The sequence below is a fragment of the Pangasianodon hypophthalmus genome, chromosome 21, assembly GCF_027358585.1.
Source record: "Pangasianodon hypophthalmus isolate fPanHyp1 chromosome 21, fPanHyp1.pri, whole genome shotgun sequence".
Classification (NCBI taxonomy): Eukaryota; Metazoa; Chordata; class Actinopteri; order Siluriformes; family Pangasiidae; genus Pangasianodon; species Pangasianodon hypophthalmus.
In genome coordinates, this window is record NC_069730.1 from 20,285,276 (window position 1) to 20,299,060 (window position 13,785).

A 13,785-nucleotide genomic window follows, 5' to 3' on the forward strand; every position below is an offset into this window, starting at 1 on the left:
AATCATACTGTGCTTGTTACCAAGGCAGCTGAATTCACTCTCTCTAATCTGATTGGCTGAAATCGTTTTGAGGGGCGTGCACAAAAGGAGCTCGAGCGTTCCTGTGTCGACGGTTGAAAACGTCCAATATGTTTACAATAGTGAGTTTTTTTTTACACATCGATAAATATAATACTTTCAATATATGTTAAAGTAATCTGATTATTTATTAAAGTATGTCATATAATCTATGACCTATTTATCCTAACTTTATTCCCAACAAGCAGACATTTTAGGTAAATTTTTGTGGTATGTTTTATTTTTCACGTAGAAAATATAATTTAAATATATTTATATATAAATATATATTGATTTCCTAATATTTATTGATCTATTTAATGTTCCGTCGCTTAATATACTGATGTGAATGGTTAGTGAGACTGGAGAGCGAGGGATTATGGGAAATGTATTTTTTAGACGGTTGTTGTACAGCGTTAAATATTGTTAATTCGTCTTTAAATGTTGTTAAAACCGGGGCTATTCGTATAAATGATTCAATATAACAAATATAATAAAACATAATAAACTGCATAACCATGTTACGAAAGTGTATGGTATAAATTAGTTGAAATCTTTAACGTGAAATAACCGACTGTGAGAACTTCACTTCCGGGATGAGCGTGACGTATCACCTCCTTAGCCAATGACAGTGAGCTATTGTTTTGACCAGAACCAGGAAGTGGTTATGTTTGTGTTGGGCGGAGTGTGACCAGAAATCTGACGAGAAGTAGGAACGAAACTAACCTAATTACTGACATATATTTATCTTTATATTCGTGAAGAATTTAAGTAAGTTCTACGGCTAATTTAATCCAGGAGCAGAAATTAAATCTGCTGAAATTTTTAGCGATTTGTTTTTCTTTTGATTTTGGAGATAACGGGCTTTAGGGACGAACACGTTTCTTGTTGTCATGTGAATCAGTTTACAGCTGAAGCTCTGTGTTTTTCCGATGACACACAAATAAAGTGATATTTTATCGAGTTTACAGATCGATGATAACATTCAGCAGGATAATGGTGCGTTTTAAGCTAGCTGGTTAATTATATCTAATCTTATTTTGGGCTTTATTTGCTTTACCTGCTTAAGCTCATCATCCACCCTACCGGTAAGAAACATTTGCGCATATTATCAACAAAATAATTACTTCATATTCAACACAAATGGAGCTAATTGCCTGGATTGCAATTATTAACTAATTATCACCTTTTTACATAATAAGTTAGACATATTAAAATTTAAAAATATATAATTTTCAGTGATTATATTATTAAAATAATTTATGATTCTATGCGCATATAGTGCGCAGCCTTCACGCCCACATGGCTGCCTTGCAGAAACAGTGTTGTGGAAAGTGAAACTTATAAATGATTGTCTTATAAATGCTTTTGGCGGTCATATGAAATTTTAAAAAATACATATAGTCCCTGAAATGCACATTTCAGTTTATTCATTCATATGTTATTAATTTTGTTTTACTTTCATTTACCTTTCATTCATTTTGCTGTTTGGGAAAACTGCTCATGTTTCACACATCATGCTCAAAACCCCAGATTCTCCTCATTAATGTAAACAAAACAGCTTTAAACTATCATTTATTGTTTATTCAAGTCTGTTTTATGATTATTATATTCATAACAGTCGTTATTCATCTAAAGCTCTGCTCGGATTGGATTAGTCTGCTCAGGTCAAGTCTGCTTTTATTTATAGAGCACATTTAAAAACAACAGAAGTTGACCCTTTACAAATCAATCAAACAAATAAGCAATAACAGAGTTATATTTTAAAAAAATAGTAATAATAATAATAATAATGATTAATAAATAGATACCTTTAAATACAGCCTCAGGTATTTACTAGGGGTGTAAATCACAAGTTTCATGACGATATGATCTGATATCGATTGTTTTAGCGAGCGATTCGATATTTGCCGATACCTTAACGACTGCCACGATGCGATTTCGATTTGATCCATTCAGGGGCCTGCGGTCGATATTAAACGACGTGTCTATTTCACACAATCAGTAACATTTCTATTAAATCACAGATGCAACTATAATATACTTTGAAAAATTCATTGAGCTTTTTCCCTCACTATGAAATCCTACATATTTTGTGCAAATAAAGACCCGTGATGAACTTAAACCTTGACGGACGCCGCGTCCGGGGCGTGGCTGGAATCAGAGTATCCTAAATAAAGGTCTATCTTAAAATTATACACGCATCGATGTTTACGCATTGCATCGATACATCGGATCGTTGGTTATTTGATTGATACATCGATCCATAGCGCTGGATCGTTACACCCCTAGTGTCTACCTGTTTCACCTTATTAAAGGACCTGTGCAAAAGCTAAAGAATAAAAATACGTTTTTAGCGAGGATTTAAAAGTGGCTAGTGAAGAAGCTGACCTCACATGGAAAGGGAGACAGAAAGGGCACGATCGAAGAACTCTCAGCAGAAGTTATTCAGAAGACCTGAGCGCTCTGAGTGAAGGAGTAAGGAAGAAGGATTAGTTTACCAGCAGGACATCTGTAATACATTTATTTTATTTTTTTATTTTAAGCGTCTCCTCAGTGATTAAATAACTCTCGCATCCGGACCGCAGTAAAATAACCACATGAGCAGAATGAGAGTTTCTGTCAGGTTGAATTTTCCACAAACTCGGATTTTTGCTTCACGTGGTCAGTTCCTTAAATATCTAAATAATGTGAAATGCTGATAAATAAATAACTGCAAATGATCAGCAGTTTGAATGTAAACAGTTAAATGATTTACAGCGTTTTTCATCAGCGTTTAGCGTTAGATATTTAAGGACGTGTCAGAGACAAGGCCGATCCTGACGGAAATAAAATCACAGAGTAGCTCCTGTAGAACAAGAAAACATTTAATCCCGTCTGAATTGGGCTAAAGGTGTGTGAACTGAACTCCTGATGTATGAAAGTTGATGAATCAGCCTCAGCTGCGTGGATACAAGCCCCGCCCACTCGTCTCTAATTTACATATCGCACACATACGGCACTTTAATTTATGCTGCGGTTGTGACAGCGAGTCAGTAAAGGTAAAGAATTCAGCCAGAAGAAGATAAACAGAGAGAGAAAAAATTAATTTCAGATTTTCAAATATAATTTTATTTTTTATATTATTTCATTTATTTTTTGTATTTATTTTATTAACCGTTTAAAGCCATAGTTAGGAAAACGGATCTGTTTTCCAACCTCACATGTAGTTAGTTATATAATTCCATTTAATTTGAGGTTTTTATTTGTTTGAGTGCTTTTCAGAATCAGGGACTGTAACGTTTCTTTTTTTTTAGGGTCTGTGTATATAAATATATTTTTTATATTAATGTTCTTGAAAGAATTAAATCCTAAAAAATCTCTTCAAGAGAACTTTGACTTTAAAAGACATGAGTCAGAAAACTGTAATTAAGAAACTTGTTAATACTATATACTATTATTATTATTATTATTATTATTATTATTATTATTTTACAATTTGCATATTAATAAATGAGGATTTTGTAATCCTGGTAAAAGTGTAGGTGCTTCTGTGGCCTTACAGAAAACACAAATCTGGGTGTGTTTACGTGTTAAATGTAATTAGCTGTAATCTGATTACGGATAACGTAGCGTGAGTTTGCTTGTGGCGTTTGCAGATTCGCGTCCTGTTCCGCTGCCGAGTCGCAGAATCAGGTGGATTTGAGGGAATTTAAGATGTTTGGCAGGAAAAATAAACGTCCTGCGGCTCCTAAAGGCCAAGGAGCTGCTGCTGCCAAACAGGCGAGTGTGATTTCATTTCATTTTTATTATCAGAAATATTATTCGTATGAGATTCGCCTTTGCATGCAGCGAAGATCTCTCCGGAACGTTCTCCCACACGGTTTTTGTTCCGGGTCGTGTTACAGTGTGAAAGAGCTGCAGGTGTGTGTGTGTGTGTGTGTGTAAAACTCTGTCTCTTGCTGTAGATGGGTTTACTTCTCGACTTTAACCCCGAGGACATGATGGAGGTGAAGGAGAATGTGGACGATCCGGATCTGGAGGCTGAATTCGCTGCCATTGTGGGGAAAAAACCAACTGCTGCTGCTGCTAAAGCGAAAAAAAACGCCAAAGGTAAAACCAGGGTGTTGTTCAGAAACACATAAAACACACCCGGGAGTTTTCTCTTTAAAATAAGAAACGGAGCTTTTGTGTCTTGTGGTTCTGATTGAACTGATGTAGAATTTCTCATGTCAGTAACAGAGAAGGGGGCGTGGCCTCTGTGCCTGTCAGTTGCAGTAAAAGGAGGTGTGGCCTAAGTGCTTTTTAGTCCTAGTGAAGGAGGTGTGGCCTCTGTGTCTAAGTATTAATGAAGGAGGCGTGGCTTTGGTGTCGTCATAGTAATAAAGGAGACATGGCCTAAGTGGCTGTTAGACCTAGTGAAGGAGGCGTGGCCTCTGTATCCGTCAGTCTTAAAAGAGGAGGCGTGGCCTAAGTGGCTGTTAGACCTAGTGAAGGAGGCGTGGCGTCCGTCAGTCTTAAAAGAGGAGGCGTGGCCTAAGTGGATGATAGCTATAGTGACAGAGGCGTGGCCTCTGTATCCATCAGTCTTAAAAGAGAAGGCGTGGCCTAAGTGGATGATAGCTATAGTGATGGAGGCGTGGCCTCTGTATCCATCAGTCTTAAAAGAGGAGGCGTGGCCTAAGTGGATGATAGCTATAGTGATGGAGGCGTGGCCTCTGTATCCATCAGTCTTAAAAGAGAAGGTGTGGCCTAAGTGGATGATAGCTATAGTGATGGAGGCGTGGCCTCTGTATCCGTCAGTCTTAAAAGAGGAGGCGTGGCCTAAGTGGATGATAGCTATAGTGACAGAGGCGTGGCCTCGATATCCGTCAGTCTTAAAAGAGGAGGCGTGGCCTAAGTGGATGATAGCTATAGTGAAGGAGGCGTGGCCTAAGTGGATGATAGCTATAGTGAAGGAGGCGTGGCCTCTGTATCCGTCAGTCCTAAAAGAGGAGGCGTGGCCTAAGTGGATGATAGCTATAGTGAAGGAGGCGTGGCCTAAGTGGATGATAGCTATAGTGAAGAAGGCGTGGCCTCTGTATCCATCAGTCCTAAAAGAGGAGGCGTGGCCTAAGTGGATGATAGCTATAGTGAAGGAGGTGTGGCCTAAGTGGATGATAGCTATAGTGAAGGAGGCGTGGCCTCTGTGTCAGTCACAGTGACGGAGGTGTGGTTTCTGTTTGTCAGGTTTAGTAAAAGAGGCGTGGCCTAAGTGGATGATAGCTATAGTGAAGGAGACGTGTAAGGTTTAGTAAAAGGTTTAGTAAAAGAGGTGTGGACTAAGTGACTATCAGTCCCAGTAAAGGAGGCGTGGCCTCTGTATCTGTCAATCCTAAAGGAGGAGGCGTGGCCTAAATGGATGACGGTTGCCGTAAAGGAGGCTTGGCGTCTCTGCCTCTGTCGTAGTGAAAGAGGTGTGTCTTTTGCATCTGCCAGTCCCAGTAAAGGAGGCGTGGCCTAAGTTGCAGTTATTCCTAGTAAAGAAGTTGTAGCTTAAGCGTCTGTCAGTCATCATAAAGGAGGCGTGGCTTGAGTATTTACTGCTTAATTAACAGTAAGTCTGATTTTTCAGCTCCGTTACCAATGGAGGATATCGAAAAGATGACTGAGGCGTGCATGAAAGACCTCGACGATGATGATGACGATGATGACCTCGAGGATGACGAAGATCTCCTGGTATGTTCTTCTTAGCTGTCAGTATAGTGGCGTACGTGCGTGTGTGTGTATGCACATGCGTGTGTGTGTGCACGTACGTGTGTGTGTATGTGGTGTGTTGTAAGCAGTGTGTATTCTTTGTGTGTTGTAGGCGGAGCTACAGGAAGTGGTGGGTGAAGAGGAAACCGATTCTGGGACAGAGACTGGGCCACTGGAGCCAGAACCACAGGTACCAACACACTGCTCATAAAAATACACAGAACCACAGCGCAGAGTGACACGCACCCACAGTGCATTATGGGTAACCACAGTGGGCACCGAATTAGGACAGAGTTTAAACTTATGTTTAAAATAAAGTATGCAACATGTATAAGGCATTTATCTCAAGGGAAGTGTCAATGATAGAAAAAGTATTTTTTATATATTAATTTATTGTTTTAAATTTTTATTTATTTTTGTTTACCTGTTTCTAATTGAAATGCAAATCCTTCGTTTTTAAACAAATTTTCTTGTGTTTTTAAATGCATTATAACTGTTCTATGTATCATTGACTATAATAATATTACTGCTAACCATGTATTAATAATAATAATAATAATAGCTATTTTATGGTTTAATTGTATTGTAATAATAAAAACTAGAATGATTAAAATCATTAAAAATGATTATCTTTGACTGAAAATGAAATGCTCTTTAGTCAAATCAGTAAAATGCTAAATATGAACACAATTAGTCAATAAATAAATAAATAAATAAATAAATACCTATAAATTATGATTTAATGCACCAGATTCAATAAACATTAATATTATGAGCCAGTGAAAGCTTTCCTCGTTCAGAGCGACTCACGTTGCAGTAAAACCTGAAATTCAGGCGATAAACACGCAGTTCTGTGCAAAAGTCTTAGTCACGTGTAAAGAAATGCTGTAGAGTAAAGATGCCTTCAAAAATAATGAAATTAAATGTTTCTACATTTTAAAAAAATCCTATAAAGAGCAGTAAACAGTAATAAATGAAACAAAGTCGATATTTAATGTGACGATCCTTCACTTTAAATAAATAAAGCAGTATCTGAGGTGCAGTGTGTGCAGTTTTATAAGGAAATGAGCTGGAAGTGTTACTGAGCATCTTGCAGAAGCAGCCACAGTTCTTCTGGAGACTTTGACTGTCGACTCGCTTCTTATTTCTGCAGCGAAACCCAGCAGCCTTCATTATGTTTTTATCTGAAAAGTGTCTCTTATGGAATCTGCTGCTTTCTTTACTGACATACAAACATTTTTCTGTAACGTTTCATTTTGTTTCTGGAAAACTAATGTTTGGAATCTAAAATGTTTTTGTACTGAATCAATAATGTAGAAGTCAGAAAATAAACATCTATAACAAAGTTTACACAAAAAAAAGAGGTCTTTTTGTACTGATGAAGTCACTGTTGTTGCTCCGCCCACAGGAAGTGAAGGTGTCCTCCACCACCATCACCACCCCAGCAGCAGCAGCAGTATGTGGTAGTGTTGAACACACGCTTCAGGAGAGAATCCTCATGTACAACTCCGCCATAACCAACGCTAAAGCTGCAGGAGAGTCGGCTAAAGCTCGCCGCTACGACAGAGGGCTCAAGGTGCCAAAACTATTCCTTCATCTTATTGTCTTATTATCACTTCCTGTGCTTTAGGAGATCTTTATTTTCTTTATTACTTATTTCTTAGTTATTTATAGATTTAATTTTTTAATATTGTTCATTTTTGGCATATACCAAATAGACACTGGTATTATTATTATTATTATTATTATTATTATTATTTAATTAAATTAATTACTAATGTTTTTCTCCCCCAGACCCTACAGAGCATGCTAGCGTCCGTACGTAAAGGAGGAAAGATAAACGAAGCGGAGATCCCGCCTCCGGTGGCGTCTGGTAACCGTAGCGACGCTGTTCCTCCCCCGGCTCCTCCCACATCCGCCCCGCCTCCACCCGAGCATCACGAAGAGTCGGACAGCGCCGTGGAAACTTCGCCCGTGTCCCCGGAGACCCTCTCTGTGTCCACGCTGCCGGTTCGGACGAGTGCTAATCTGAAAATATCCTAGAAAGGGTTTAAATCTGTAACGTAACGCTCTAACGCTCTAAAAGTCGTGACGTGAAGCAGATTTATTGTTTTTTTTGCTAATGATAACATGGTTAGCTTTTGATTTATTCAGAAAAAATGGTGGTGGTGAATAAATAAATTTTTCAGGGGATTTGAAATCTGAAAATTAAGCCACGTTCTTTAGGAAACATATGAGCATCTCATTACAGGAGAGTTATTGAGTTATAAAATACAAGAGCCAATCAGATTCCATATGCAAATGAAGGCCATGCAGCCTTCATGGTTACCCAGGAGAAGGGGCGTGGCCTATTGGGTTAAGAAAGTTGTAAATTTGTATATTAAAAAAAAATCTGGATTTCTTCGCTTCTTTCTGCACCACAACATTAAGCAGTTTATTATTCAATATAGAAAAAAAATCAGTTTTTTGTGATTTTTAAGTAAAAATCAAAATGAAAACAGATTTTCTCGTAACTTTTGGACACTGCAGTTCGATAGACAGGATGTGATTTATTTATTTATTTTTTTTATTTTAAATTGTGCTTTAGGATGATGTCATTGTTTCTGCCCCGCCCACAGGAAGTGAAAGTGTCCTCAGCAGAGACCTCGCCCGTTTCCGTGGAGACCTCGGCTGTTTCTCTGGAGCCGCCAGCCAGCAGTGACGGTCCGTCTCGCGCGATCTCAGCAGGGGAGGAGCGTTTCCCAGAATCCCCTGCAGGTGAGTTTATAAAATGACGAGTTTTAATGTCGTGATATCAACCGTTAACGTCTGATCAGTGTCTAATCCGCTGATTAAAGCGTCATGTCTCCTGAACGTGCCGCCTGCTCTGGAACCTGAGACAATGATGGTTTGTGTTTTTACGCACAGATGCAAAAGTAAGTGCCCCCAGTAAGGAGACGCTGTTGGAGAGGCAGAAGCAGTACAGGACGGCCGCTCTGAGGGCGAAACAAGCCGGAGATCTGGAACAGGCCAAAACACACATGAAGAGCAGCAAGGTGAGAGGAGCGTCTGCCTGCCACCTGTCTGTCTGCCACCTGTCTGTCTGTCTGCCACCTGTCTGTCTGCCTGCCACCTGTCTGTCTGTCTGCCACCTGTCTGTCTGCCTGCCACCTGTCTGCCTGCCTGCCTGCCACCTGTCTGTCTGCCTGCCTGCCACCTGTCTGCCTGCCTGCCACCTGTCTGTCTGCCTGCCACCTGTCTGTCTGTCTGCACCTGTCTCTCTGCCACCTGTCTGTCTCTCTGCCACCTGTCTGTCTGCCTGCCTGCCACCTGTCTGTCTGTCTGCCTGCCTGCCACCTGTCTGTCTGCCTGCTGTCTGTCTGCCTGCCACCTGTCTGTCTGTCTGCACCTGTCTCTCTGCCACCTGTCTGTCTCTCTGCCACCTGTCTGTCTCTCTGCCACCTGTCTGTCTGCCTGCCACCTGTCTGCCTGCACCTGTCTCTCTGCCACCTGTCTGTCTCTCTGCCACCTGTCTGTCTGCCTGCCACCTGTCTGTCTGCACCTGTCTGTCTGCCACCTGTCTGTCTCTCTGCCTACACCTGTCTGCCTGCCACCTGTCTGTCTGCCTGCCACCTGTCTGTCTGCCTGCCACCTGTCTGTCTCTCTGCCACCTGTCTGTCTCTCTGCCATCACCTGTCTGCCTGCCACCTGTCTGCCTGCACCTGTCGGCCTGCACCTGTCGGCCTGTACCTGTCTGCCTGCCACCTGTCTGCCTGCCACCTGTTTGCCTGCCACCTGTCTGCCTGCACCTGTCTGCCTACACTGGTCTGTCTGTCTGCCTGCCACCTGTCTGCCTGCACCTGTCTGCCTACACTGGTCTGTCTGTCTGCCTGCCACCTGTCTGTCTGCCACCTGTCTGCCTGCACCTGTCTGTCTATCTGTCTCTATCCGTCTCTCAGTCTGACAGTTTCTCTATAATCATACTGCACTCATTCTCTGTCTGTCTCTCTGTCTGTCTGACTGACGGTTTCTCTAATCTAGTACTGCACTTATTCTTTGTCTTTGTATCTGTCTGTCTGTCTGTCTGTCTGTCTATACCTGTCTCTACCTGTCTATACCTGTCTCTACCTGTCTATACCTGTCTATACCTGTCTACCCATCTTTCTGTCTAGCTGATTCTCCATTTCTATATTCTCATACTCATATTCTTGTTCAGTGCTGTACATTACCCTCACCACTTCCTGCCTGTCTGCACGGCTGTTTTATGTATTTGTCTCTTCCTTTTTCTGTCTCTTTTAGTTAGTCTGTCTGTCTGTCTGTCTCTCTCTCTCTCTCTCTCTCTCTCTCTGTGTCTCTCTCTCTCTCTCTCTCTCTCTCTCTCTCTGACTGTCAGTTGATAAACAAGACACTGTTGTTCAGTTGTGTCTCAGTACACAGGGCTTTTTGTGCAGGTTTAGAAAAAAAGTCTGGAAAATTCTGTAATGTAAAGGAACTCGTTTCCACATGTCAGTGTGAGCGTGCGTAAAACCGAGAACCGTTTATAATAAAATTCTGGAGAGAGTAAGATTTTGAAAAGACCCATATTTCGATGTTTTCTTTTCCGTTGTTGTGCAGTTAGAGATCTTTTAAAAATAGTCAGACACTTGAAGATAGACAGTCAAGAAATATTTTTTAAAATTTCAGGGAAAATCTGGAAAGAATCCAGAAAAGATCTGGAATATTTATTCAATAACAGTAACGGTGGTCTCACAGTAATAAAAGTTTGTGCACCCCCTGGCGTTGCTGAACACAGTGCTTGGTTGCGCGCGTGTGTGTGTTGCCGTGGTCTTCTCGCTGTTAGACTTCCTGCTTTCTGCTCGTCTCAGCACAAACACTAGCCACTTTCCGTGAGGAATGTGAGTCACGAGGGAAGTTACACAGCACTGCTCCTGTTTATCTTTTTTCTCCACCTCAGAGTTTTGATGCTGCGCTCGCGGCGCTGGAGAAAGGAGAGAGCGTGGACTTCCGTAAACTTCCTCCTCCTCTGTCTGAAGGTGAGTAAAATCCATTTTCTCCAGAATTCATACGATAAATTCACAGAACTGATCTCCATCCAGAGCAGCATCAGTGCTCCCGGTTTAAACTTCCTGTTTTGGTCGTAGATCGTTAAAGGTTCAGTTTCTGTTAGCTATAAGCTTCCATTACTTGCTCTAGCTCATGCGCAAAACTAAAGAATATTTCTGAATTATTTGTGGTTAAAAGTAAAGAAAATTTGTTTAGTTTAATAATAATTTCTTGTGTTTTTTTTCTTTTTTTTTCTCTGCTGTAGGGACGGAAACTTCTCCAAAACCAGCTATAAAGATTTCTCAGTCGTCCCCGAACATGCAGGGTAAGTACGCTAAAACACTCTCCCTAAACAGACGTAAAAAAGCGATCTGACACTTTAATAAATAATCGCATAATTATTTATCCTGTAAATAGTCTTTACTGTTTAATATTCTTGAAGAAAATTATCTGAATGATCAGCCGAGAGTTTAACGGATAAAAAAAATCTTTTATTCAAAAGTATTTTTAATAGTTTTTAACAAAAGCGCCTAAACTAGCATGCTAGCATAGGTTAACTAGCATGTACATAGGTAGTGTGTACAGAGAAAATTGACTAGAAATGTTTCCTGGAACATTGACCACGTAAACTAGCATGCCATGCTAACATCGCTAGTTAAGGTTTGCAGAGAAAATTGACTAGAAATGTTTACGCAAATACCGACATCTTTAACTAGCATGCTAACATAACTAGCTGCGTTTTACAGAGAAAAGTCACTAGAAATGTTTACTCAATAAAATTTGCAGTCTAAACTAGCATGCTAGCATCACTAGCTAATATTTATTAGTAGAGAAAATTGATTAAAAATTAACTAACATGCTAACATGGCTAGCTAAGGTTCACAGAGAAAACTGATTGGAAAAGTTTGCTAGAAAATCGAGAACCTAAACTAGCATTCTATCATAGATAGCTAACGTTTAGAGATCAAATTGACTAGAAATGTTTGTGCAAAAATTGACACGCTTAACTAGCATGCTAACCTGACTTGTCTAAACTGGCATGCTAACATAGCTAGCTAAGGTTTACGGTAAACAAACTAGCATGACATCATATGTGTACATGGACATGGGTTCCTAATAAATATGTTTATGGTACAACCTGACAGGTTTGCAATGCATTATGGGTAATACACACGACTCTTAGACCTCAAAGAATATCAGCGTACGAATGCCGTTAAATTATTTGACGTAATTCTCGTTATTTTGTTCGTTCAGCACACGACGCGGCGGTGAATCCGCCCGGACCGGTTCCGCCCAAAACCGTACTGGAAGCTCTGGAGCAGAGGATGGCTAAATACAAAGAGACGTGCGATCAGGCTAAAGCTAACGGCGACGACCGCAAAGCTCGCATGTACGATCGCATCGTCAAGGTAACCGGTCACATGACCCATTCGTCGTACGGTTCGTTAATAAATACAGTCTTACACAAAATGGCCGACTGGTTAATTCTTCCTGCCGTCCATAGCAATATCAGAGCGCCATCCGCTCACATAAAGCAGGACGAGCTGTTAATTATGAAGAGCTTCCGATACCGCCAGGTCAGTCTCTCTCACACACACACACACTCTCTCACACACACACACACACACACTCTCTCACACACACTCTCACACACACACACACACACACACTCTCACACACACACACACACACACACACACGCTAATTTGCTAATGTGTTCTTTGTCATTCGCAATCAGGTTTTCCACCAATCCCAGGACAGGAGGCGGTTAAACCTGAGCAGGGATTGGCTGCCGCGCTGGAAACAGCCAATAAGCTCGCTTCTAACGAGGCAGAGGGCGGAGACGACGAGGAGGAGGAAGAGGAAACGGAGAAAGAAAGCAAAAAGGTCTTCCTCTTTATTACTACTGACGTTAAAAGGACGGACGGATGCTTGGGAGAAAGATGGAGAGATGGATGCCTGAGTAGAACGCTTAAGGGAAAAGACATGGATGGACAGAAAGAAAGAAAGATAGACAAAGATGAATGGATAGCTGTATAAATAGCTGTGAAGATTAATGACTGGATAGATTCTTAGAGGGAAAAAAACAAATGGAAGGATTGATGGATGGACATTTAAACAGAGAGAAGGATGGATGGATGGATGGATGGGTGGGTGGAGGCTTTGAGAAAAAGACAGAGATTGACACTTAAGTAGAAAGATGGATGAATGTATAAATACTTGTATGAATGGATGATTGCTTGGAGAAAAAGCTGGATGGATGGATAGGTGGATGGATGGATGGATGGATGGATGGATGCTATAGTAGACAGAAGGATGGATGGACACTTGGGCAGACAGAAAGGAGATGGATGGATGCATAGACAAGCAGAAAGAGACATTTGGATGGATGGATGGATGGATGCTTAAGTAGCCAGATAGAAGGATGAATGTTTAAGGAGACAAATATATGGATGTATGGATGGATAGATGGATGAGTGTTTAGATAGATGGATGGATGGAAGGATGGATGGATGGATAAACATGTGGAGTGATATAGTCATAATCTTCCAGTTAATAAACGTATGAATCGGCGATGTTCTCTCTGATGTTCAGCCCAAAGCTCCAGCAGCACCAGCAGCAGTGGAGACGCAGAAGAAGCCGACGATGGCGGTTCCTCCGACAGTCCAGCATCCTAAAAGAACTCCTTCACCTTCACCTGAGAGAACCACCAAGCAAGAGAACCCGTCTTCCACGGGTCAGTAGAACTCATTCATCCTGTGGTTCCTCCTCAGAGTCTTCAGCAGAACAGGAGCTGACAGAAACGTTCCTTTCAGTTCTTCACTTAAAAGTTAATTTAATTAGTTTAATTTCAGGATTTTGTCGTAACTCTGTCCTCCTTCACGGTGATGGTGTTTATCTTTCTCAGTGACGGAGCAGGTGGAGATGTTGGAGGCTCGGAAGAAGCAGTACATGAAGGCAGCGCTGCAGGCCAAACAGAAGAACGACGTG

The 13,785-nt window shown here is 41.1% G+C and overlaps 1 protein-coding gene across 7 annotated transcripts in view; it reads left to right on the forward strand.

The window, feature by feature from the left end:
• Positions 1-56: 56 nt before the first annotated feature.
• cc2d1b (coiled-coil and C2 domain containing 1B) overlaps positions 57-13,785 on the forward strand; it is a 23,111-nt gene continuing 9,382 nt past the window's right edge. For 2 of the 7 annotated variants that reach the window (XM_034314581.2, XM_053227539.1), the window contains exons 1-16: positions 694-1,145; positions 3,696-3,819; positions 4,005-4,149; positions 5,651-5,754; positions 5,885-5,962; positions 7,181-7,348; positions 7,567-7,782; positions 8,391-8,529; positions 8,680-8,807; positions 10,706-10,784; positions 11,060-11,119; positions 12,049-12,203; positions 12,299-12,371; positions 12,533-12,681; positions 13,390-13,531; positions 13,703-13,785. The exon at positions 13,703-13,785 is cut by the window's right edge and continues 90 nt beyond it. In XM_034314581.2, the coding sequence (XP_034170472.2) occupies positions 3,754-3,819; positions 4,005-4,149; positions 5,651-5,754; positions 5,885-5,962; positions 7,181-7,348; positions 7,567-7,782; positions 8,391-8,529; positions 8,680-8,807; positions 10,706-10,784; positions 11,060-11,119; positions 12,049-12,203; positions 12,299-12,371; positions 12,533-12,681; positions 13,390-13,531; positions 13,703-13,785 (1,785 nt within the window). In that variant the 5' untranslated portion in view covers positions 694-1,145; positions 3,696-3,753. Of the gene's footprint in view, positions 141-692; positions 1,146-3,695; positions 3,820-4,004; positions 4,150-5,650; positions 5,755-5,884; positions 5,963-7,180; positions 7,349-7,566; positions 7,783-8,390; positions 8,530-8,679; positions 8,808-10,705; positions 10,785-11,059; positions 11,120-12,048; positions 12,204-12,298; positions 12,372-12,532; positions 12,682-13,389; positions 13,532-13,702 lie in introns of those variants that run through there. The other 5 variants (XM_053227541.1, XM_053227543.1, XM_034314584.2 and 2 more) reach the window with 5 other exon arrangements.